Raw genomic sequence first — 27,464 nt, 5'->3', positions numbered from 1 at the left:
AAACAACCCCTCCACCAAACTTTACACTTGGCACAATGCAGTCAGGCAAGTACCGTTCTCCTGGAAACTGCCAAACCCAGACATCAGATTGCCAGACAGAGAAGAGTGATTCATCACTCCAGAGAACACGTCTCCACTGCTCTAGAGTCCAGTGGCGGCGTGCTTTACACCACTGCATCCGACACTTTGCATTGCAGTTGGTGATGTAAGGCTTGGATGCAGCTACTCAGCCATGGAAGCCCATTCTGAGAAGCTCTCTACGCACTGTTCTTGAACTAATCTGAAGGCCACACAAAGTTTGGAGGTTTGTAGCTATTGAAGTTGGTGACTTCTGCGCACTGTGCGCCTTAGCATGCGCTGACCCCGCTCTGTGATTCTACATGGCCTATCACTTCGTGGCTGAGTTGCTGTTGTTCCCAATTGCTTCCATTAACATTATAATACCACTAACGTTGACCATGGAATATTTAGTAGTGAGGAAATTGCACAAATGGACTTACTGCTACCTTTCATGGTACCACGCTAGAATTCACTGAGCTCCTGAGAGCGACCCATTCTTTCACAAATGTTTGTAGAAGCGTCTGCATGCCTAGGTGCTTGATTTAATACACCTGTTGCCATGGAAGTGATTAAAACACCTGAATTCAATAATTTGGAGGGATGTCCCAATTAAGACCCTGTCCCAAATGGCACCCTAAACCCTCACGGTCTTCCTCTGAGTCCGCACTTCCACGACGTAATGCAACTTTGACTGCCAGGAAGAAGTCCGCTGCAAAGCTCACACCAGTGCGGGCTCGGCAGAAGTGCGCATCGAGGGCGCATATCGACCTCAAAGGGGGCGCTCGCGAGCACCATTCTGAGACCTAAAATGACAAATGGAACACCCTGCGGTCTCGTGGACTTAACGGACACGCATGCACGCAGCGGCCATTGTAAGTCCACAAGACCGAAAGTGCACATGAAGTGTGCCATTTGGGACAGGGCCATAGTGTACCTAACCCTAGCCCTAAGCCCAACCTTCAAATTTGATTGGTTGATGAAAACATTTCTTCAGGACCAACAAATATGGTGACCTGGGAATGTCCAATTTGATGAAATGACGGCAAACAAAGAATCTGTTTAATTTTAAATTCCACAACTTCCTCCAATAAATAGAGTTCAATCAATCAGCATTTTATCCCATTTTGACGATTTCCATCCTGTTTGCTGGAGCTGAATATCTACAGTGAACATAGTTCAGAGTGTAGTTCCTAAATCAATTGAATACGTCTCACAGGTCCTAAGTCTATCATTGCAGGATCTTTATCACATTCCAAAGTAATTCAAAAACGTTTGCACTCAGCCATCAACAGTGAATTGATGTTTCATTCCATTTAAACACTAAATGCACAAAAATATGTCAAATATAACTGACAGAAATTGCACAGTTCTCGCATGAACATAATGCATAATGATGTCCAGGCAGATGTTGAGCCAAGTCTGAATCACGGGACAGTCCTACAGAGACAAAAAAGGCAGACGTGCCATAGTTCTGTGGCTGGGTTTGGTAATGGTCTATTGGAGCAGGAAGCAGACTGGCATGGATATTGTGTAGAACGTGGCAGGGTGGAGTTGCCAAGCCCTTCTTATCTCCCTTTCAGAAGCAGATGTTGCCAGCTGTGTCGAGCAGAGATATTGATCGGGGTGCGCCTCCTGTTGAGATTCGCTCCACTGGACTGGAGAGTGGAGAGGTGGGGGAAGAAAGCGGGAAGCAGGAACACAGATTTACAGGCCCAACCACAGGTACTGACAGCAGAGATTCAAGAAACAATTTCAATTTCTCCGTCTTTGACAACTGATTCACCCTAACTAAAGTACATCCATTTTTCCTAAAAAATACTGTATATCCGTGTGAATGGGGATCGTTTTGACAAAGTTGTCGAATGTACGTGAAAAACACAAAGGAAAAACTTTTCCATTTTTAGTACATTGTTGTACTGTAAACGTACCATTAAAATGTTCAACACGAACCTGGTGTTGATTCAAAACCAATCAAATTAAAATGGGCATGCTTGAATATATGATATAAATCATATCCCAGCCAATTCCAATCTAAGTGAGATTTTTGTGTGGCCCTTTAGATAACTGTTTGAGATTTTTTTGGAAAGATGTGTTCTCAGCTGTGTGTTTGACAACTGAACCACACAACAATACAACACATTAAACAGACTGTGTGTCCCCATGTTGTGTTTTCATTTGAGTCAAATGAAGTATGTAATCTACCCCTGTACCTAAGTACATTAAAACGCTTCACATTTCTCGGATGATGTACAAAGCACAATGGTTTTAGAAAGCAACAACAACTGCTGTCAACATGACCAGTTGCACCTAAAACTAAATGTACGTCAACACCTCCGGCATGAACAAAAGCACAACATTTTTCCTTATGTGAAACCAGTTTTTCTGTCTGAGAAACCATGAACTGTCTATCTTGTAATGTCTGTATGTATGTAACATCAATATGAACTTATTACAGCGACAACCTGTCTGGAGCAACCTGGAGGGCCTTACTTAAGGGCACAGTGGTGATCATTTTAGTGGGGATTGAACCAACAACCTTCTGGTAACATGCCTGTTTGATAAAAAAGTGACGTTAACATCTGTTGACAACATCTCCACCTGTGAAGTATGCTGCTTCCCCAAAAACATACCCAAGTGACCCTTAAAGAAGGGGCACAGAGGGGATGAATGCATATAAAGAGAACTTAAACCGAATTTGAGGAAGAGCAGGGACTCTTACAGGAGAAAGGTGGAGTGCAGCTGGACAATAAGTCTAGGATAGTTTTGGAGGGAGTAACACAGGAGAATATGGAGATGGCCAACAAGCAGAACCAGTTATTTAACAGAATGGATTCAAGGTCCCCTTTGGTTCACCATCCAACCCCCCATGGCCACTGGCTCCCTGAGACCTCACAGCTCTAAATGCCTTTTGCCTCCATTCCCTCTGAGCCTTCAGCTAGTAAGCAACAGCAAGTCTCAGCCACAACCCTGCAGCTGTCACACTTTCACACCTCTTCCTCTGGCATCGCAATCCTGACAACTCAGTCCAAGCTGAACGTCACGGCAGACCAGGTTCAGAGGGAACTGAGTGGCACATGTTACCATTAGTCCCTTCCTGGAAAGAGTCATTGTACTCTGGAAAACAACATATTGGGTCCACTCCAGACACCAAAGCACCGCACTGTTAACAACAGCTGACCAGTCACTGAACTCCAACATTATGAAGACAATGGAAAAGTATAGTCAGGCATATCTAGTTGACCACTGTTTGGCTCGATGAATCTATCTGGAGCTAGAACTCTGCGATTGTGGGATATAGTAAGGGCGGCAGGAGTAGGAGTATAGATTACTAGTTAGTTAACAACTTGCAATAACCAAGGAGCTGGTGCACTTCAGGTGGAAAACAGACCAACAGCCCCCAATTTACAGTGGGGACACAGAGATTGTGGATTTGTATCGGAATTTACATTGACAACAACTTAAACAACTCAAATGAAAACATGATTACTTCTTTTTTTTATAAAACCATGAAATGGGACTTCATTTTTGAGTGATGACTCACATGAACTGACGAAAGCTGCTTCACTGAAAATATTAAACAAACCAACTTCCTAAAATAAATATGACTTGAGGTTTCTGCCTGCTTGATACTGGGTATCGCCAAGTACGTCAATATATGATGTCACAGTTGAATACGTCGCAATGCGTTACAATTTCATAACTGGTTTGTGATTAAAACTGTGGCAAATGCACAAGAGAGACCAAGTGTGTCTGCGAGAGATGAATGTGCGGGTTAAGATTTAATCTCTCTCTCTTGCCTCATACAACTGGCTCTGACTGCACTAAGAAACATCAAGTATGCACTTTAGATGTTTACATGCATCACTGAAGAGTATGACATTATATGAAAGCAAATAAGCAAATAAATGACAAAACCTTGGGTCACACTTTATATTAGTGGTGAGTAATTATGTACTTACATTAAAAAAAACAATTTTTTGTTGGTACAACGTATTTACCGTGTTCATTTTGTATTGCCAAACATTTTTACTGCTAATGAGGTGGGAAACGAGTAAGGTTAGAGACAGGTTTGGTGCTATGGTTAGGTTTAAGGTGGGTTAATGTGTAATGAAAGGGTTAACAGTGTAACCGTGAAATTATAGATGTAATTACATGCAGGTATTTTTTAAAATACAAGTGCAATGTAAAAACAATAAGTGCATTGTATCAAATTATTCTTTTCAATGTTAGTCTAGTAATAGAAACATAAAGTGGGCCCAAAACTTTAAAAAAAACGTTACTCACCAACAATGCACCAAAAGTCCTTTAAGTTAGATGACATTCGACATAATTAGGTTTCCACTAGAACTAGAGATGCACCGATCGACCAGCCAGGAATCAGACAATTTTTCGCATGATCGGCCCAGATTTTTGACCAGTGGTCAGTCTCACGTCTTACCGATTACGAGCCGGTCTGTTTTGTTGCCAGTGGTACACGTTCGCACTATCTTCTCTCTGATGGCGGAGTAACACACACACTCCTTTCACTCACTTGTATCATTTCGTCCAGTTAAATAGTGTCTGTGTGAATATTAAACCGCAAGAAGACAATTCGAATATGAATCTTACATGTTGTGTGTTTCTCTGTGTGAATGAATGAATGAATGGTGCAGATGCACGGTTTCATTTACCACACACACTGAAGCACACGTGACGCTCAGTGTCAATATATGACGGCATGAACTTCATCTCCAGAGCTGCTCTGAGTCAATTTATGAGCATTTTACAGTTTAATTTGAGAATTATTGTCATATATCAGATGCACATAGAAACTCAAGATCTTAACGGCAACATGACAGAAATATATCACTGGTATTATGTACTATTGTACAGTATAATGTGTCTTAATGTGATACTACTACTACTAATAATAATAATAATACCACCAATACAATCATTATAAAACTTTATTTTTAAAAGGAATAATTACAGCATTTTTGCACTGTGTTTGCCAAAAAAACTAAAGGGTTTATTCAAATTTAATTTGATTAAAAATAAATTAATGTTTTATACCTTCATTTGATTACCAGAAAAACTAAAACACACACTACAGAATTTCTGGGGGGAAAAACCTTTCCTAGGGCCCTATTATTGTAAACAAATTAATTAATTTTTATTAGACATGTTTTTGTTTAAATCATTCAAATGTAATCCAGAAAAATTTAAATGAATTGAAAAATAAATTAATGTTTTATACCTTCATTTGATTACCAGAAAAACCAAAACACACACTACAGAATTTCTGGGGGAAAAAACCTTTCCTAGGGCCCTATTATTGTAAACAAATTAATAAATTTTTATTAGACATGTTTTTGATTAAATCATTCAAATGTAATCCAGAAAAATGTAAATGGAAAAACCGAATTTGGAAAAAAATTGAATGGATTTCATTAGGGGTGTAACGGATTCGTATTGAACCGTTTCGGTACAGGGCTTTCGGTACGGTGCGCACGTGTACCGAACGGTTATGAATGCAATCTTTAACAGTTAACAGTCGGCTTGTTTAAAGCGCGGAACACACTTCAATCCAAGTTCCCACACAAACTTATTGAGTATTCAGTCCATTTTATCACAAAATTAAAACGATAAATGCCGTTTTAACGCTCTTTAATGTGACGTGACTGATAGACGCGTATCAGTTCAACTTCAAGCGGCAGCGCGCGGCGCGCGAGTGAACGCGATCATCTCTTCTAAAGAATAAACATAAATTAATATCTTACGGTATGTTGAGGATACATTACAACTTACACTGAAACGTATCATAATCATATGTTGTGTAATCGCTCCATCGGTGTTTCAACCGCGGAAAGACAATAAAACATCTTGTAAACAATGTCATGTAGAATCACGTTTACCTCAGAAGTCATTCAGTGTCCACAGCTGAGTTCACTTGAGAGATTAACTCTTTCACTGAATACATGCCCTATATTAGCCTATATATTCGTTATATTAGCCTATATATATTCATTATATTCTACTTAGCCTGTTAGTGATGTCTTGTTTATTTAATGTATGTTTAAATAAACCTGTCATGAAAATTACAGCCACTAAATGATTATATTTCAACAACAAATTGGAGAAAAAAAATAAATAATTAGATTTAGATGTTAATGCAAAAACTGCCTTATGTGAAGCTTATGAGTGTTATTATATCTAAAAATAAATAGCAAATGAATTTAGGCTAATAGTTTGGGCTCTGTTGTTAATCTTTAATAGCAATATGTAAGTAAGGGTTCCCTATATAGTTTACAGCATTATCTTTAAGAAGCTTTAGTTATAACTGAATTCATTTAAGGACAGACACAATTTTTTTTCATTAAACCACTGTTGAATAAAAATTAATAAAAAGCAATTTTGTAAAACTGCTGTACAGAATCCGTACCGAACCGTGACTTCAAAACCGAGGTACGTACCGAACCGTCAGTTTTGTGTACCGTTACACCCCTAGATTTCATAGTGCCCAAAATTCTCAAACAGCTTGTGAGTCACAAGTACCAAAATGAGTGGCTTACTGCGCTTAAACAGTCAAATACGCACAAAATTATTTCAAAATGTCCATCTTGGCGAGTATTCAGTTAAAGAAATCGGAAGGTTACAATTTAAAAAAAAATCTGAAGTCGGCCAAGAAAATTGCAATCGGTGCATCTCTAACTAGAACCATACCCTCTCATGGTCCTGCACCTTTGGACCTACCACCAATCAACAGAGCCTGGTCTTGACTTTTATAGAGAGCACAACAAAACCTTGTGCCACTTTGTTTTCACACCCTATGGGCACTTTTATTTTTTCATCTAACTGTGTATATATATTCACAGCAAAGCTAGCATCAAACTCTATATTGTCTATATAACTGGCTGCTTAAAACTCCTTTGGTGAAATCATTTACAGGTCACATTTTACCTCAAAATCAAAAGAAAAAAATAAGAAATTATATTTGAAGAAAGGGCCATTTTAGGACCATGTGTTCACCAGAGATCTGAAACTTTTAGGTAACAAGAAAACTGAGGTTTTGACCTCAACTATTAAATTACAGCTAAAACGGCATAATGCAGTCAGTCAGTGTCATGACTCATTTTGGCTGCATTGTGGCATTTTGAGGCTCTAAAGCCTCTTGGCTTTAGTCTGCACTTTGGTCTCATACAACATGGATGACCTTTGCCAATCCGTAAATCCTCAGGCTCTGAGGCTGATGCTTGTAATGAGAAAAGTGGCAATTAAAAACTCATTTCTCGTAAGCTCAATTTTCTCTCATATTTTTGGACACTTACAATCTGTTATAGACAGTGAGGCATCAGATCCTGAGCGACATACACTGTTGTCTATGCTTTGACATGAGTGATGGAACTGACCTTTCACACGTCTGGCATGCTGAGAAAAAAAACACAATTCTGAGACAAAGTTGAAGCATGACATGCAAAGAATTATGATAGAAAATACATTTGCAAAGAGGAGGGAAAAATAATCAAGATAATGATTAATGAATGTTTAAAAAAAAATACTTTTTGCCATTATCTAACTTTTTCCTTCCCAAACCTAAAGCACAAAGATCTAGTGTAGCTGATCACAGATCAGCGGTAAACTTCAACAATCACCTCATCCCGACGACTGTAGTATGTCAGCAGGTTGTAGAGCTGTATAGATGGCAGACAACATGGCAAAAGATTGGATCTGAGGAGGTCAAGTTCTTTCCTAACAGCTCGTCTGGCAAAGGAGAATGGGAAAGCTGCAGCAACATTACTTGCAGTTTCCAAGGTGACGCAGCTGGGAGAGTCAAAGGGCCTGTCACGTGTGTGTAGCACGAGGACTCTGTGTGCTGTTCTGGCCCCAATATCTCCAGCCTCCAACAGCACACTGGCTCCCACAGCCACTTCCTACTTTTTCAACACGGGTCTATAACCCCGTCCCTGTCCCTCTCGTTCACTCTCTCTCTCCAGCCACACTTCCTGTGGGAACTGTATGCAGCAAAGCCATTAAAAGAGATCAACATCCTACAGTCCTTTCAATTTAAACATGTCTACAACTTTAGTTATTAAACTCATGGTAACTTTAAACACATACTGTCAGTCAATAGTATGATGCAATTGTGTTTTGACCTTACCAATAATAAAGACCATCCGGCTGTTTTTTTATGGAGAATATATTTTTTTTTTATGCAAGTACAAATGGAAAAAAACTCCAAACAAAAAATAGGCCTGTCTATAGCTTCAATTAGTGAGATTTGTGCAACTATGCTATAGCTGTTTAGCTAACCTCTGTGAAAACATGGGAACAATTAATTCTGAGTGTTGTGTTTAAGACCGGCGGATCTTGTTATAGGAAGGAACCACTAAGAAACATGTCCAGTAAACCTGAAACCAGCCTATTCATGGCTTCCATAATGTCAAATAGTCTAATTGTTGTTCGGACAATGCACTGACTAGTTAATTTTGAAAATTTGTAGTTGTTTAACTCACTAAAACATCCACAGTAGTCCAAAAAGTCATTCACAGTCCAAAAAGACAAAAAGAAAGTTTCAGTTTTGGTTAAAATAATTTCGGAGGGTTGAAATCCCCTTTCCCTTTGGGTTTCCTTTTGACTGTGCCAGAATCCATTTCTTGCACACAATGTGAATCACCTACAACACGTAAACATGTCAGCAGTGTAGAAGCACTTGACCATGACTAAAAATGATGATAGAGTAGCAATATGTAAAATTTGTTCTGATGAAATATCGAGAGCAGGTGCACGTTGCACAAGAACTTTACTTTGAGTACACAACACCCTGAACAGCATCGCTAGTTTAATTACCTGAACTTCAGTTTCGGTTTTCAGATAAACTTTACATTTCGGTAACAAAAAATATTTTGGTGTAGTGATGCACCGAAATGAAAATTCTGGGCCGAAACCGAAACTTTAAGATGCACTTGGCCGAAAACCGAAACTGAAGCCGAAAATGGCTCCTTTTAAAAACGTATACTAATATATATTAAAAAAAATCAGGAACCAATAGAATAATCAAACTTTTATTAAGTTACATAACAAAACCTAAAATATTTTTAACAATAAATATAAATAATACCAAATAGGCCTTATATTATTCTTCAAGTTTTATGTTCCATCAAATAAAATAGTTTTTTAACAGTTGTGCAAAATAAGATCCACAATTATCTGAATAACTGCACAAAAAATCACAGAATGGTTCTCATAAAGAACATGAGATGCTGCACTGAATAGTCTCTCACTGTTCTCTGGGAAAAATGGCATTTGGGGGGTAAAATTTGTGTTTTTTTGGCAGGGTTGCCTGCTAAAATGCGCATTCCTGGGTCTAAATATCACATAATTGGGGTCGCTTCAACCCGCGGACATGGAAAAATATCCCGCGGGAAAACCGCGGACTTGATAACACTGCTTGGGGCAGATAAATACCTGCGTGCAATCCGCGCAAAGCAATGGAAAGCGGCCTTCGTTCGCGCACCAGTAGTCAAGGGGATTGTCGCTTCTGGCAATGGGTAGTTCAGCTAACATTAGATACGTCTCTATTTGTTCTCATACCGCTGACATGCTTAATCTTTGATAGGCAGACGTGTCCCGTGGCTCGACTGTGAGTGAAAACTAAGCGTTTGCGCACGGATGGGAGGGGCGGGTGACATTCATTTTCGGTTTACGTTTTCGGCTGTTTTTTTATTTCGGCCCGAGACCGATAATGCCATTTTCGGCCGAGCATTTTCTGCGGCCGAAATTTCGGTGCACCCCTATTTTGGTGCATCACTACTAGATTGCATTGAATGCTGCTTGATGACAACAGCATAGTGTGTATATAGTGCATATCCAGTGAATATGTCAAAGTTAGGGGAGTAAAGGCCTGTTCACAACAAGAACAATAACTAAAGATAACGATAACTATATTAACATCCACAACTACTACTGTGGGCTGCGTTTCCCAAAAGCATCACAAGCCTAAGTTGATCGTAGAGACCATTGGTGGTAATTGTTCTACGATCGACTTAAGCTTGCGATGCTTTTGAGAAAAGCAGCCCTGGACTCTGTTATTCTATTAAATTTAGAATAATTTTTTTAAAGTATATCTTTATAGTTATCATCCTTGGTGTCAACGGGCCTTAAATCACAGTATGGCTTGGCACATATCCTCTTCAACAGTGCAGTCTGAAGAACAGAGACAGAGTACTGATCACGCATAAATACATGTGGCATTTATCAGAAATCCCAGCATTTAATATAGTCTAATGAAATATTATTTCATTTTAAAATAGTATAAATCACACAACTTTTAAAGCCATGAAAATGTGTCACTTTCTGGAGTATTCAAGCTCCGCTCCTCCTCTTCTACTTCTGTACCATGATTCACTATATGAGAGGTGTTTTTCCAACAGCCCATGTTTACTCAATCATAGGGGTGTAACAATATAGTTTTGTATCGCAATACAAAAATGCAGCATTATGTATTGTGCGTAGTGACAATCTGTATTGTGTATAGTTCACCCAAAATGAAAATTACTGCGCGAGAAAAAAAAAAATCAAGAGAGTTTTAGTGTCAGTACTAGATTAAACTACTATATAATGTTGAATATAAAGTATAATAATGCAATGGGGGAATATTTGTGGGTCATGATAATGCCAAATGTCTTATGTTACCAGTAAAAAGTGGCCTACATTATTTTAAATATATCTAGTCAGTGACAGAGTGCAAGCATATTAGTCTAAAATAATTTAAAAATATTCAAAAATAATGAATATTTTTATTCTTGTGTCACCATAGTCCTGTGCATTGGGCTACCAGCACCAAGTCCAAGGATATTCATTTCCACCCCCGATGTAATACCAAATGTAGCATTTTAATAAACAGTACATTTTTTGTTAACCATTTATTATATGTTTTGGAGTATTGCAATAATATTGTATTGTGAGTTTAGTGTCGTGATATGTGACATGAGGGTATTGTTACACCCCAACTCAATTATAATTTGTATTTTCAAAAGCCTTCCAAAACACATTTGTTCTTCATTCAAAAATGAAATATAAAAAGCATTTGTGAGTGAACTCTTCTCTTCCAGTGTCTAGCTCACTGGGGTGTCGGCCACGATTAGTACAGGTTTCTATCTGCTCAGCAAGCTGAGGCATGTCAGACACACTAAGAAGTGGTGTTTAATTAAATGGGCCAAAATTACCAAGTGAAACTGCTCATATATAATTGGAAAGATATATATATATATATATATAATATATTCTTATGTCACTTGCATTTACTGCAGGTGAAATATTCAAGAATGCAGGTCTATATTTACAACATGACATCATGACTTTGCGTAAACATACACGCCACTTTCTAAAGCCAAATGGCGTGTTATCTGTACGCATTTTGAGCTATCCGCGTGTATGTCTACGCCATGTGATTCCGCGGCATGTATGTGTACGCCGAAACGAACCATCATCTCCGCGTGTATGTCTACGCCGTGTGATTCCGCGTGTATGTCTACGCCGTGTGATTCCGCGTGAATGTAAATGGATGTATAAACATACTAAATTATGTTTTTTTGAAAATGTAAAAATGCAGATGTTTCTTGTGATGGGTAGGTTTAGGGGCAGGGGCAGTGTAGGCGGATAGAATGAAACGGCGTTGATAAACACGCTAAAAAGCAATTATGCGTCTTGATAGCACGCCAAAATGGCATAGCGAATTGGCGTGTCATACATACGCCATTTCATGAGATCAGTCTGATATTTATGTGGCCATACACAGTCCCAAATGGGGTACTCCTTACTAACAGATAGTGCTACCTCCTCCAATACACTGATGCAACAGCTATATCCAGAATCCCATTCTATTAAAGGAACACTCCACTTTTTCTGAAAATAGGCTCATTTTCCAACTCCCCTAGAGTTAAACAGTTGAGTTTTACCGTTTTCAAATCCATTCAGCCGATCTCCGGGTCTGGCGGTAGCACTTTTAGCATAGCTTAGCATACGTCATTGAATCTGATTAGACCGTTAGCATCTCGCTCAAAAATGACCAAAGAGTTTCGATATTTTTCCCCATTTAAAACTTGACTGTTTCTTGATTATTACGCCGGAATGAGAGTATATCCCTAGCCATATCGGCCTTGAACATTGCAACTTTTCATTTTCCGTCGGTCTTAGTACACGATGTAACTACAGAAGAGTCAAGTTTTAAATAGTCGAATATCGAAACTCTTTGGTCCTTTTTGAGCGAAATGCTAACAGTCTAATCAGATTCAATGATCTATGCTAAACTATGCTAAAAGTGCTACCGCCAGACATGTTATGACATGGCGTGAACACAGCATAAGCTTGTTGTTTTGGTTCAGGAGGAACTGTAAAAGATGCCTGCTGTTTGTTTATGGTGCCCCGTGACTGTGGCGTTTAGCTGTATGTGAAAATTTTGTAACGTATCGTCGTTTCGTCCAGACAGATTCGGCATTTTGGGAGCCTGAAACCGCTATTTTTTTTAAACTGTGTCCCAGAGTGGACATACCAGAAAACAATACCCTTGCATTTTCGTGTGTATAGCCAATCCGTATATTTTGAGAAACGATTATGTCATCACCCCACGTCTCACACATGCTCCAAGTCTACGGCTGAATTCGCAAATCGCCCCCTATACCCTCAAATAGGGCATTATTTGAGGGGACAGCCATTTGTAGTGGTGTTCGAAACCATAGTGGACGTTACGGAGTGCTCTCATTCAATCCCACATTGCACCGCAATAACGAGTGTACTGCCGATATACACACACACACCGGCTGTCCCACTTCACGCACTTCTTTTCATTCACTCCTTCAAGTGAACTATATTAGTGGACTAACGTAGGGAATAGTGTATGAGGGTTTAGGGGGCGATTTCGGATTCAGCCTACTTCTGCTTTTTTAGTGTATTTCTGTAGCAGAATTACAGCACCACATACTGGTCTGGCATAGTTTTGAGTCGGTTACAGTGGTTCCGTGAGTACGCAGATATTTCTTGAGACGAAGAAAAAAAAGATTGGATCGTGTGGCCAGTGTCTACAACTCAGCATAGCCTTACGAAACACGCTGACGACGTGTGATGTCTGCGCGAGCAGGTGCGCAGAGGTATGAAAATACATATATTAACAGGCAGGTAGGTTAAAAATTATTTGGCCCTGAGACTTCCACAGAATATGTACATTTTAATATTTAGACCACTTCTATTATTGACTGCTATCAGGATGTGAAGAGAATTTTAACAACTAATAACCAGTATAACAAAAAGTGTTTGCAAAACAAATTGCATTCCCTAACTTTAATATTTCTGCAGTATACATCGATGACGTACAGAATTCTGTATTTGCAGCAATACAATTTTGTATCCATTGATGAACAGACTCATTATTTGATCAAAATGTCACAATATTTTTATATAAAAAAAAATGTATAAAAAAGTAAAATGTTTTATTTCCACAATGAACTGATGGCATACTACTGTTCATTGCATAATGCGTACTGCTTCACATAATATTTGCATATTTTCTTCCACAAACCAGATCAGCGCAAATCCCGCTCCACAGTCGATTCTAAAGATTCTGTGATTGAGATGACCAATGAAATCAGTGGAGTTTGCACTTAATGGCTTTAGGGGAAAAAATATGCATGCATGCTATTTTTGTTGCCATCAAAACAATGAAAATAAAAGCTTGAATAAAAGTGGAAGACAAGATCAAAAAGCAGCAAGCAAGAGCTAACTCATGTCTGTCCCTGAACAAGAAAAATGAAAAAGATGATCTCATGGTATTTAAAAAGATCGGCATTACGGCATTATTCAGCACATCTGTTTTTCAAGAATTTCTCAATCTCTCACAGACAAATACGAACACACTCGCACGCATTTTTTGCACAGCCAATGAGAGCGGCACAAAAAATGCTGACTAGGGCTGCTGACCATCAGCTGACCAAACAGAGCAAAGCCTGCCTTCCACCAACAAAACCAGCATAGCTGGGAAAAGCTTAGCAGAGCAGTTCGACCTGCTCCATACAGAATCTCCATTCACTGCCATTTTAATTCATAAAAACTAGAAAATAATTGAGCCCTCCATGAACCACTTTCACACCACTGTAAACTCCCTGTAATCTGTCAAATTGATCTGGTTGGTTGCAAGATGTCACATGAACATGTGTCTAAAATTGAGTCTTGTCAGATGCAGGTACCAGCGGACTAGCAAGAGATTGGTGTCAATGTGACTTTATATGGAGCAAGCACCTGTCATCGTAGCAGGATCAGGATGTTCCTGATGGTATCTTTCCCACAATTCTATGTCATGTGCTGAGGGTCTGATCTTTCAGGATCATGGCGAAACATGGCTCCCCTCCAAATGTTTTTTTCAAAGTGTTGTATTGGTGACAACTTAGACTTATCATCTGATAAAGATCAGAACAGTCAAAAGCTAAAATACTGGGTCAAATTCAGGTTTGTGAGGATCATAATCCTGTAGGTCTTAAACAAGAACTTAATGTGACAATTTCTTTTTTTTTATTTTTTTATATTACAACATTTTGAAAAGTGTTTTAATCTATTCTCAAATATTTTCTAAAAATACAATTTACATTTAAAACCATTTATTTCATAAAAGTATTTCCCCTCTGTTTTGAGTTACTGTTAAGCTGAATGTTGTTGCATAAAAAGCACAGAAGAAAACATTTTAAGTTTTAACAGTTTTAAGTGCAAATGTGTGCAAACAATTACAGTTCATTTTACAATCAAATAATGTTGTTTACTATTGAAAAAACTAGGGTTATCAAGCAAAAGTATTGTTAATTGAGTTTAGCTAAAACCTCTTTTCCTGATTAAACAACAGACCACGGTTTAAAGGGATAGTTCCATGTCATCATTTACTCACCCTCATGTCGATCCAAACCTGTAATACTTTCGTTCATCTTCGGAACACAAATGTATTATTGTCCCTCCATTCACAGTCTACGCAACTACAACTTGACGCTTCAAAACGTTCAAAGAGATTGTAAAACTAATCCATATGAATTGAGTGGTTTAGTCTAAATTTTCAGAAGAGACACAATCACTTTATATGATGAACAGATTGAATTTAGTCTTTTATTCACACCGACATTCATCAACTCGCACATCGGTTGTGGTAAACAGAAGCTCAAGCATACAGGACATACAGGAAGAACCAATGAGGTTCATTCTCGTGTGTTATGCAGCAGGTTTGAGCTTCCGCAAGAACCAATGAGGTTTGTTCTCACGCGTCATGCTGGTTCAGTTGATCTTCTGTTTGTGTTCAATGATCAATCAATGTTAATGTGTGAATGACCTCTCAATTCATATGGATTATTTTTACAATCTTTTCATCAATTTCTTGAAACGTTAAAGTGGTAGTTGCGTAGATGTCAACGGAGGGACCAAATGCTGACCGAAAGTCGAAAATATCTTAATTTGTGTTCCAAAGTCTTACAGGTTTTTAACAACATCAGGGTGAGTAATTAATGACAGAATTTTCATTTTTGGGTGAACTAACCCTTTAAAGGGACATTCCCTTTAAATGGTGTTCTTCTTTCTGACGAATAAAATTAGAATTATATTAAAAAAGTCCTGGCTAATTCAAGCATCATAATGGCAGTGAATTGATGTCTCGTTTATAAAGTCCATAAAAGTGCATCTATCCATCATATAACTGCTCCGCACGGCTCCTGGGAGTTAATAAAGGCCTTCTGAAGCGAAGTGGCGTGTTTGTGTCAGAAAAATATCTATATTTAAAACTTTATAGACTAAAATAATTAACTTCCGGTGGACTGCCGTACACATCGATTTACGGCAAAAGAGTAACCCTTGAACCCTTGACACATGCGTATTGACAAACGCAGAAGCGCAGAGGATAGAGCAAAACAAAACACCGGTCATGAATTAGAGTCTAAAACGAGAATTTTTAAAGAGAAATGGTGGAGGATTTCGATATAAGAGAAGAGGGGCTTGAGTTTGTTGCCCAGCACGATCCGCGAGAGGTGTCAAAGCTTGCGATGCTTCTATAAATCACGTCAGGGGTTACTCTTTATTACCCCCCCCCCCCTCCCCGGAGTCGTGTGGAGCAGTTTTATGATGGATAGATGCACTTTTATGGACCTCATAAATGAGACAACGATACACTGCCATTATAATGCTTGGATTAGCCAGGACTTTTTTAATATAACTCAGATTTTATTTGTCTGAAAGAAGAATGTCATATACATCTAGGATGACTTGAGGGTGAGTACATTTCATTTTTGGTGAACAAACCCTTTAAAGGGGTTATGTGGCCTTAATGTCAGCTTTAGCATAATCAGTGATTTATTGCACTTATTGGGCATGCAATTTACTATTACGTTCACACCAAGATAAGAGATATAGAGTCAGGAATTTTAGCTTGTTCTGTTGTTAAACGTTCTCCATTGAAGGATTTTTTAAAGAGATGTCTAAAGAACCTGTCAGGATGAATATTACACCTTCAGATAAACAACAAATATTCGTGCTATTATCTGTATAACTAAATGTGTTATTTAATGGCTGTATGGAGGTGGCCTGTGCTTCACTGTTGTTTTTTAATAATGAAATGCAGTGGGCTGCAGTGTTTACAGTACTTCTAACTTGATTAATGTAGCAGTTTTATTGGCCAGTTCAGACCAGAGGTTATTCATAAATTAATGAATCCAATATATATCTTGTCACAAGGAGTATATTAAACAGCCTCAAAATTAAGGCATTTAAAAGCTAAATCTCCCTTTTTGCACACTGTAAAATGATATAGTAAAAAAAATTGTAATAATGCCTCTTATTAACAGAAAAAATTGTTTATAGATAATATAGATCATATAACTAAATTGTTTTACATATATAGCATATATACGATAACTTTTTTAGCATTTTCTTTAACCAATTCATACAAACACCCCGAAACAACATTTTAAACTGCCTATATGGCTCTTATTTGAATTCATACAGAATGGCCATGTCATAAATAAAGTCCCAAAGCAACTCAATTTCTTCCCATGATGCACTGCTGGTGGCTGGCAGCTCTGTCAGGAAGAGCTTGTGGCCTGGCCCAGTTGACAGACATTGTTTATTAGTGATGTCACCACTTCCCGAGAGGGCCTCAGGGGTAAAAAAAAAAAAAAAAAAAAAAAAAAAAAAAAAAAAAAAGACCACAGATCAGCGAAACGCTGTGACAAAGAGCAAGCTGTACGATACAGCCTTCAGCAAACATTCAGTGCCCTGATGCTTGCCACATGAATTCAGATAATACAAATAAGAACACAAACATTTTTTGGTGTCTGTTTAGTTGATGTTAGTGTGTAGTTCGATATAACATTTAAGCTTTAACTATCTTGGAGGTTATGAGGGCTCAAGCTCATGTTTGCAATGTTTCGTATATTATATAGTTGATGTTAGAGTACAGAATACAATTACGCAAAACACAGCAAGAAACCGAAAGGCAAGCCAGTTTTCTTATGTGAGGTTCTTAGATACATTAGGAACAACATGAAGCAAACGGTACTAGGGCTGGACCAGAATATTCTAATATTCGTTCAGTGGGTTGGTATTCGATTTAAAATTTTGGGATTTGATTATTCTGGGGGTTTTTGTGGGTTTTTTTGCACACCTGGCATCCACCTTGAAACGGTTCTCATTCGTGCTTGCATATGTTTACACTATAAAATCTGGCGAAATACAATACTCTTTTTTACAATTATCTTAGTCTAGCCGTTTTTAATAGGATGGACAGTTGAAGGAACCCAACCTAGATATAATTAATAAATATATTGGCTTCTTCTTAAGATTTCTCCGCAGAGAACAAAGAAATTTGTTTGTTTTCTCGAAGTGGCAAGAAGAAGAACAAATTTCGTTCTGGCCATGACATTCCATACTTCTCGAGAAAAGCAGGCGCGCAACATTTCCGTTTCTCCGCATTAACCCCACCCACTTTAAATTTCTGACCAATCACACAATAGTTCTCGGACACCCACAAGAAAAAAGTTTGTCACAGATGATGTGCCGAGAACAAGCTGCGAAAACTCCCAAACCAGGGCTGCGAGAACAAAATGACGTCATGGGAGCGAGAACTTTTTTCTCTGTTCTTGCGGAGTATGTAATGGCCTTTAGCCTAAGTGTTCCCTGCAACTGAGTATTCTCTGTCTAGAGCGCACAACTGCATGAGCTTATTTAGAAGAAGCGAATGCCTGGGCTTGTATTTTGAGTTAAGCTGCATTGGTTTGACATTGTGGAAAATAGAATAAAAGAATCAAAATTAGGGCTGGGCGATTTATCGCATGACATTGTTAAGCGCATCTCGTCAGTAAAGCCGGTTCCTTGATTAGTAGTAAATCGCCATCACCTGCTTTCAGATGGAGCGGCATTTACTACACAGAGTCGTAGTTCACTGACAAGCTGAGCCATAATCGCATTACTTATCACGAACGCATCGCCTGTCATTCTGTTTCATTTTTGGGTGAACTAACCCTTTAATATTGGTCTTCCCTAAATAAATTAAACTAGATTAATCCTTACACTTATGGTTGCAAAAGTTAGTCATTCAAGAGCAGTGAGTGTCATAAAGGTTAATCAAACAACACAAGACAAAGAGAAACTCAGAGACTGCTATCACTTTAAAAGCGAACACGGATACAGTTACATGCAGTTGCACAAATGTTCACTCGCTAGTCACGACGGGGTTTACGTGCATACACATCAAGATGGTAATTTAGTACATACATTTGTGTGTATTTGACCATTTCAGCACAATTTGTACTAGCAAGCTTTTTGTGAGATGGCCTGTGTGTGTGTGTGTGTGTGTGTGTGTGTGTGTGTGTGTGTGTGTGTGTGTGTGTGTGTGTGTGTGTGTGTGTGTGTGTGTGTGTGTGTGTGTGTGTGTGTGTGTGTGTGTGTGTGTGTGTGCGCACGCGCACACTCATGGTCTCTTGGAGAGCGCGCGAGTGCTGAGCGGTTTGAATACTGGCAAGACTTAAAAATAAATGCAAATGATAAACTTTAGTGATGATGCGACACTGCCTCGATTGTGCAAGTGGCAAATCCTGTGTCAACTGTGCAGCTCGATTTTAGTGCAGATGCGATGCGCTGATGTGAAGCCATTTGAGCATTATGAAAGGGAGAGAGAGAGCGCGCGCATGCGGTGATTCACTCGCGCTGTTTGTGAACTTACGTCTCACAGAAAGTTTTCCTTTTGCGCCTTTGGTTGCAATATTCTTATCGCATATGTTGCACTTTGCTGACTCGGCATCCACATTTATTAGTGTATAAAAGCCGCTTGGCTTTTGGAACCGAAATTTGGCACCGAAAGATAAAAAAAATTACGATACTCATAGTATCTGAGTTTTTCGTTCGATACCATAAAAGTATCGCCGTTCGGTGCCCAGCCCTAGTGTGGGCAGTGCCGCGGTGGGCAAGTGATGTAACCGGTATTATGCCTGAACACCGGTAACACCTCGCAGCAAGCCTATTACCTGTTATTATCAATCTAAATGAATCTACTGCGATATATAGGAGCTTGTTACTGGGATGTAACAGACCTCTGTGTTTTGCATCACTAGTGCAGTGTCCGTTCTCGGAGCATATAAGCCCTGTCCGCGTGAGGCGCGCTTCTCCAGATTCCTGCCTTTATTAGAGTGAAGAATATGTTCAGGCCCCTCCCTCCGAAGCTTCGAATATTCTGCGTTGATTACTACCAAATAGGGCTGCAACAATGCATCGACGTCATCGATTACGTCGACTACGAAAATACGTTGACATGCGTGAAATGCGTCGGCGTCACATTATTTACGTTCTAGAATAGAACAGATCTAGGATAAAGGCGGCTTCTGCTCCCGGGCATAGTGAAAATGATAATTTATCATATAAAGCCAGACCTCGACATTCAAAAGTGTGGGAGTACTTTAAACAGAAACCGAATAAAACTGTGCTGTGTTCACTCTGTCATGCTCTGTAATGACTAATCAAAAAAATTGTCGCTAGATCAGTCGACAGAAAAAATAATCGTTAGTTGTAGCTCTACTACCAAAGCTTCGAAGCTCAAAAAATGGTATTCGGAACAGCCCTAAATGGTACAAACGATAGCAAAAAAGAAAGTCTGAATAATCAAGAACTGAACAAAAGTGCTGTAAACATCTGAATTTCACAAGCTATAACAATGATGTTTCAATCAAACAAGCATACTATACTAAGCGTCTACTTATGCTAGCCTAATTTCACACATCGTTGGCTGTGCCCAAAAACTGAAAAAAAATCTTCATAGGCTTCATAGGCAATAAACAAAAGCAGGACCATTTTAAGGCACAAGGAAAATGCATATTAAAAAAGAGGCAGTTGGAAGTTATTTGGGAGAAATAATTATAGTCAATAAACAATCAATCAAAATTTCTAGGGAGAAACAAGTATAGTCAATAAACATTTGCGTAGATATGACTAACTCTTAACATTAATTTGTTCTAGATCATTAGACATGCAGTTACGGAGTCTGAACCTAGCTTCCTTATTAGGCTTTTTCACACAAAAACACCACCTGTGAAGTCATCAAGGCAGCGGCCTTATGTTTCGGACACAGCTGTTGTGTTACTATGAAACCCAACAGATACAAAACTTGAGTTGCTTTCTCACATCTGCACTATTTTTAAAAACACAAAAAGCTTTTGTGAAGCCTTGAGATTAAAGTGGTGTGTGATGACGTACAAAAGCTTTCCAGAAGAAGGCTTCTGACTCACTCGCTACTGCCAGACAGTTATTCAGACAAATGATGAGAGGTGAGCAGAGCTTTGCTTTGGTGAGACGTCTTCAGAGAAGAGCCTGGAGAAACTTTAATACAGCCGGAAGAATAATTCTCCTCTAAAAATGCCAACATGCCCTCTGAACTCACTGCCAAAACTCCAGCCACCCAACGGAAAAAAAAAAACAGTCTACAAATGCAGCAAATAAAAGCCATTGATGCCACATCCAAGTCACTGTCTGTCCGTCCATTAAGTAGGTTTGGTCATCGTATTTATACAACGCAATATATACGCACACACTATATGCCAACATTTACGTGTATTTAAAATGTGTTACTGACCCAGATCTGCAATCTTACTGAAGTATAAACAAAAACCAAAATTATCCAATTTTATGCCATTAATATTCTTAATTATTATTTTTTTAAACAGATTTTGCTTATATTTTGTTAATAGGGGTGCAGTGGCTCAAATTGCTCACAGTTCAGTTTCGGACACGTTTTTCCCCTCCCATGTTTTGCAATAGTATCTTATTCCCACCAAAGCGTATTAGAGCAAAAATACAGTTAAAACAGTAATAGTATGAAATCTCTCAAAATGTTTTTTTTATTATTATATTTTAAAATGTCATTTATTCCTGTTATGGCAAAGAATTTAAAGCATCCATTACTCAAGTCTTTAGTGTTACATTGATCCTTCAGAAATCATCCTAATATGCTGATTTGCTTAAAGGATTCGTTCACTTCAAAGTTTCCTGATTTTTACTCACCCCCATCTAATGCAAGATGTACATGTCTTTCTTTCTTTAGTCGAAAAGAAATTATGTTTTTGAGAAAAACCATTCCAGGATTTTTCTCCACACAATGGTCTTCAATGGCAACCCAAATGTTGAAGGTCCAAATCAGTGGAGTTTCAAAGGATGGGCTTCAGAGGCTCTGCGCGATCCCAGATGAGGAATAGGGTTTGATCAAGCGAAACCATCTGTCTTTTTCAAGAAAAAAATAACATTTATATATATTTTTTTTACCTAAATTGCTCATCTTGCACTGCTCTGCGAGGTGCCACGGGTTGCGCAATCACGTCGGAAAGGTCACGCTAGACGTAGGCAGAAGTAGCACCCCAAGCGAACGTGCCAAGACTAATACAAATGCCCTTTACAAAAAAAACTCCATCTCCTCCTTTAAAATCGTCCGACATCGTTGTTTTACCTTTTTTTGCTAAAGGACGTTTGTATTAGTCTTCGCACGAGAGCTTCTGCCTACGTCTAGCGTGATTGCGCAGAGCAGCGCAAGATGAGCAATTTAGGTTAAAGTATATACATCTTTATTTTTTCTTGAAAATGACCGATGATTTCGCTAGATAAGACCCTATTCCTCATCTGGGTTCGCGCAGAGCCTCTGAAGCCCATCCTTTGAAACTGCATTGATTTGGACCTTCAACATTTTGGTTGCCAGTGAAGACCATTGTGTGGAGAAAAATCCTGAAATGTTTTCCTCAAAAACTTAATTTCTTTTCGAATGAAGAAAGACAGACATGAACATCTTGGATTAGATGGGGGTGAGTTATCGATGTAGATATGACGCAATTTACAGGCAACACAATGACATGCCGTTACACTGGTTAAAATAGCTGATTTGTGATCATTTAAGTACACAAGTCAACAAAATATATAAAATTGTTCTAGTGTTTTTTGGACATTATAAAGGGGACATATGCAAAATTCTCTTTTATAAGGTGTTACACAGATGTGTGTCCACGGTGTGTGTAAACAATCCACCCAATACTTTTCAGGGAAACCCCTAGTTTAGGCTGAGTGAGATTCGTTTTATTGTTGAAGGAGTATCCGAAGCTCGTGTAAAGGAGCCGCTGGAAGGGGGGGCGGGGAGCAGCAGCTAGTTTGCATTTAAAGGGACACACAAAAACGTTTTTGCTCACTCAAAAAGGGGCAAATTTGACAAGCTATAATATATTATCTGGGGGGTATTTTGAGCTGAAACTTTACAGACACATTCTGGGGACACCAGAGATTTATATTACATCTTGTGAAAAGGGCATTATATGTCCCCTTTAAAGGGTTAGTTCACCCAAAAATGAAAATTCTGTCATTAATTACTCACCCTCATGTCGTCCAACACCCGTAAGACCTCCGTTCATATTCGAAACACAAATGAAGATATTTTTGTTGAAAGCTGATGGCTGAGAAAGGCTTCAGATAGGCCTCCATTGGCATTCAGTACATTCACACTTCCATCTCACCACAGTGACTCTACAATAATTTTACGATGCGACGACAATAGTTTTTGTGTGCAAAAAAAAAATCAAAATCCAACCTTTATCCAACTTGTTCTTGTCTTCCGTGTGTGCCTCCACGACGCATGCGCGAGAATATGACGTAGCGCCAGCGTTCGGGAATCCATGAAATGCACACTTAAGCCCCATTTTGAGAACTACGCCGAGACCTAAAGCACGATCAATGTAGAATTCAACCGCTCGTCTTCCTCTGCTTGTAAACAAATCGCTTCTGGGTCATGTGTCCGAACGCCAGATTTGTGTCATATTCTCGCGCATGCGTCGTGCAGGCACACACGGAAGACAAGAACAAGTTGGATAAAGGTGTTATTTAGATGTTTTTTTTAGCACAAAAACTATTGTCGTCGCATCGTAAAATTATTGTAGCGTCACTGTGGTGAGATGGACTTTGTAACGACGTTTTAAGTGCCTTTTATGGATCTTGGAAGTGTGAATGTACTGAATGCCAATGGAGGCCTGTCTGAAGCCTTTCTCAGCCATCAGCTTTCAACAAAAATATCTTCATTTGTGTTCCGAATATGAACGGAGGTCTTACGGGTGTCGGACGACATGAGGGTGAGTAATTAATGACAGAATTTTCATTTTTGGGTGAACTAACCCTTTAATCCCAAAATCTTACATTTTGTGCCTTTAAGGTTACTGACTAACTGGCAGGTAATTTACTAGCCAAAGCCACTCACATGCTTTGCTTAAACTTAATTCAAACATAAAGTGATTGAGTCTCTTCAGAAAAATGTGGACTAAATCACTAAATTCATATGGATTAGTTTTGCGATCTCTTTATGAACTTTTTGAAGTGTCAGAGTGGTAGTTGTGTAGCTGCCAATGGAGGGACCGAAAGCTCTCAGATTTCATCAAAAATATCTTCATTTGTGTTCCAAAGATGAACAAAAGTCTTACAGGTTTTGGAACGACATGAGGGTGAGTAAATGACAGAATTTTAATTTTTGGGTGAACTATCCCTTTAAAAGCATCATCTTTACACATGCTTATCTGAACTTTCCTTTTCAAAAGAAATACGTCTCAAATATGCAATAATACAAATGTATGTCGATCTGCAAAACAGTAAATGGTGATGTTGAGGCCCTTCAGAGACCCGTTCTTGCCTCTGAAGAAGACAACCTGTCTTTCCTGTTTCACAGAACATCACCTTACAAAACCAGCTAGACCCTGCTCAGACCCTGACACACGAACTGAGAAAGCATCAGCCCTGCTGTGCACTACATCTGTATTAATGGAAAAAAACTAAACGTGGGTGTCAAAAAACAGATGTCACACAACATGCACCAAGGCACAACTCTGCACACAGATAAGATGACAACACATTTGCTTACCCAGCATCTTCTGTGTTTTGTTCTTTGAAATGTGTGCAACTGGTCGAGCAATACAGGTAACAACTCAAAGTTGAGGAAAACCACAACAAGAGACACACGGAGTCTTAAGAGCAGCATTAGCAGAACACAGCGAGATGGCCACATATCTAAAGTGCTTCCTGTCACAAGCTGTAGTGATAGGTTGATCATGAACAATTCGTTCATTTTCATTCCTCACGTGACAAAGAACGACTCGGACCAGAGTCAAAAGGTAAACTAATCAATTCTGTTTCTTGCACTAACATATGCAGCTGTCATGTGACAAAAGAATGAGTGACTCGGACCAGAAGACCCTGAATTAATAATTTCTGTTTCTCATAATTTGAGAAACAATCCATATTTCAGAATATGATCAAAGTTTGCGCAAGCAAATGTATTGGGAGAATCTGACTATTGAAAATGTAACATTTAAATTTAATTCTGCTCAAATTAACAAAAAATTCTCATTTTGTTGAACGAGATTCAAAGATCCAATTCAGATCTTCCCATCACTCACAGTTCCCCGGCTTATTCTGGGTGACTAAATGCATTACCAAAACAATACACAAACCCACACTATAAATACATTTAGTGGCTCCAAAGTGTTATTGCTTAGAAAAATATTCACATACATTGAGTTTATCTGAAAGAAAATCAAGTAAATTTGAGCTGCAAGGTCATAAGGTCACCAGTTTTCTTATCAACTCGACAATTTCGTGAGAAACAGGTTTGACTGCATGTCTACAAGACCCGAGAGAACAACTTTAACCAAGACTGGATAATCACACTTGTGACAATGTTACCCATCATGCTCTTTAGGATTGGTTTTAGCATTATACACTGAACATTAACTTAGGTTTGGGTTCTGGAAGGGGATACTCATTCAGATCTTATACTCACCCATTTCAACAAGTGACTAACACACCTTACATTAAAAAAAAGTACCATGCCACATTGATGTGTATTGAGATATTAAATGATTGCCATATTCATGTGATGTATATATAGTAGTCAAAGGTATTTCTACTACCATGGTACCAGAAATAGTACATTTATGTGAATACTTGAGCTCTTTAAAACAGTTACACAATGGTAATACGATGTTATTTTGATAATAAATCATGGTAGCAAATGACAATTATATTCATACACCAAAGTTCTCGCATTGTATCCCGAGGTAGTATAAGAATACCATGGTATTACTAAGGTAGCCTACACACCCAAACACTTTTCATAATTGTTTCTGTGTATTCCACAAGTAGCCTATATTTGGTTGAAGGCTGCCAGACTCATCTCAACAATAGCCTATAGTGTTTTGGATATGTATAAACATTGTCATAAACCTAAGACAGGTCACTATCATTATCATAAACACAACCATGTAAATATTATGTCATCATTTACCTCTCAGCAAGCGTGGACTGTGTGCCGCTCATTGGGCTTTCCTTTCTTGATTTTCTTCAGCTCTTATCCAATTGGCATTTTACCATGGTAAAACACCTTTGTATTCGACAGAAAAATAATATACACAAAAACAACAACAATAACCGGGTGGCACTTTTGAATTTTGACAGTTCCGTCTTGGTGTTCAGGGGAATGTCTCCTCTTGAATGGAATAGAAACAAGCTTATGTTTTATATTTCCACGGTTTGCCTGTGTTGGTTTTAGTATGCCGTGTCATTTGACTGTAGCTCGTCTACAGATCTCATATAGTTAGCAAAGGAAATCGATGCTAAAAGCAAACAGATGATCAATGGAGGAAAACTCTTTCTATCTGTCTGAGACGCTTCATCATTTTCCCAGCCAAAATGCCACCACACAGACTCGACAGGCTTCCCCCTCGCCTCTGTCTGGATACAGTCGCCTTTGTCGACCCCAAACCACGACTGGAAGTAAACTCAGAGAAACAATCTTTTGTTATTATGTTGCCTTACGAATGAAAGAGACTGTCCGGTTGCATTTCACGTCAGTCCAAAAGCACTTGGCTCATTTTCCAGTCCCAAATGTTACTCCGTGCGTCTCGGCGGTTTTCTATCATTCCCAACAAGACATACTTCCAAATCGGCATTCCTAAACACAACCTAATCCCATAGGCGATTTTTTTTCTACTGTAAAAAGCGCTAGTTTGCAGTACAGACTACACCACCAACTGAATTGGCACTGTAAAGTAAGTCTGTAAACTAAATATACATCCTTTTTAGGCCCTTTACACGCTGAATGGACTTTTTCTCCATAAGAATGTATCCTGTCCACTCCAATGTGTGGGAATCTGGGGAAATTCACTCAACAGATGGGTTAAAACAGCCATACGGTTCAAGCTTTCATCGTGATTCCTCTCCTACCTAGTCCAACTTGCAGAATTCCCACATTTTCCACTACAAAATCGGGAGAAAACTTTGCAAATCGTTTGATGTTTGCGTTGGGAGCAGCGGTATAGTTCCCAATTCAGAAATTCTGCTCAAAAAAAGCTTCGTTTCACAGCGGCAATAAAATAAAAGCCACGCTTGACGGATGTGCTACACATATTTTCCTCTCGCGAAAGCGATTCCCTCTTTTCTTGGAATAATTTGTTTGGAAACTTTGGTTTAGTCGGGTCCTTCCCTTCTTGTCTCCATGTTTTCCAAAATTCAGTAGTTTTTAGCCGTTCTTTTTTCACCGGAATCTGTTGACCAAGAATTCAGTCTCTATACAAACGCAAATGAAGGAAACACACGCATATGTGTTGTCACACGTGTCAGTTTCGCGCTGTACGAAGATTAAAAACGATTAAGAAAAAAAGATCACAAAAAATCCAGATAATTCCTGACTTTCAGTAAAATCACGTCCTGTATTCCTACGCCTGCTGCGACGCTTCACCTCCTTTTGCGTATCCTTCCGCAAACAGCAATATCGCCTCCCAAGTGTTGTAGACTAGCCTACTAGTTGTCAGTGGCAAATTAAGAACATTACTCAACCACTTTAAACCAGTAAA

At 38.9% G+C, this 27,464-nt stretch overlaps 1 protein-coding gene across 7 annotated transcripts in view; it reads right to left on the bottom strand.

Moving 5' to 3' along the window:
- arhgef12b (Rho guanine nucleotide exchange factor (GEF) 12b) overlaps positions 1-27,423 on the bottom strand; it is a 111,009-nt gene extending 83,586 nt beyond the window's left edge. For 6 of the 7 annotated variants that reach the window (XM_079816001.1, XM_079816002.1, XM_079815998.1 and 3 more), the window contains exon 1: positions 25,898-27,423. In XM_079816001.1, coding sequence (XP_079672127.1) covers positions 25,898-25,929 — 32 coding nt within the window. In that variant the 5' untranslated portion in view covers positions 25,930-27,423. The remainder of the gene's footprint in view (positions 1-25,897) is intronic. The other variant, XM_079816000.1, reaches the window with a different exon arrangement.
- Between the last annotated feature and the right edge of the window lie 41 nt (positions 27,424-27,464).

Source organism: Gobio gobio (assembly GCF_949357685.1).
Source record: "Gobio gobio genome assembly, chromosome: 4".
In the NCBI taxonomy this organism is placed as follows: domain Eukaryota; kingdom Metazoa; phylum Chordata; class Actinopteri; order Cypriniformes; family Gobionidae; genus Gobio; species Gobio gobio.
This window is presented reverse-complemented; position numbering and strand designations above follow the sequence as displayed.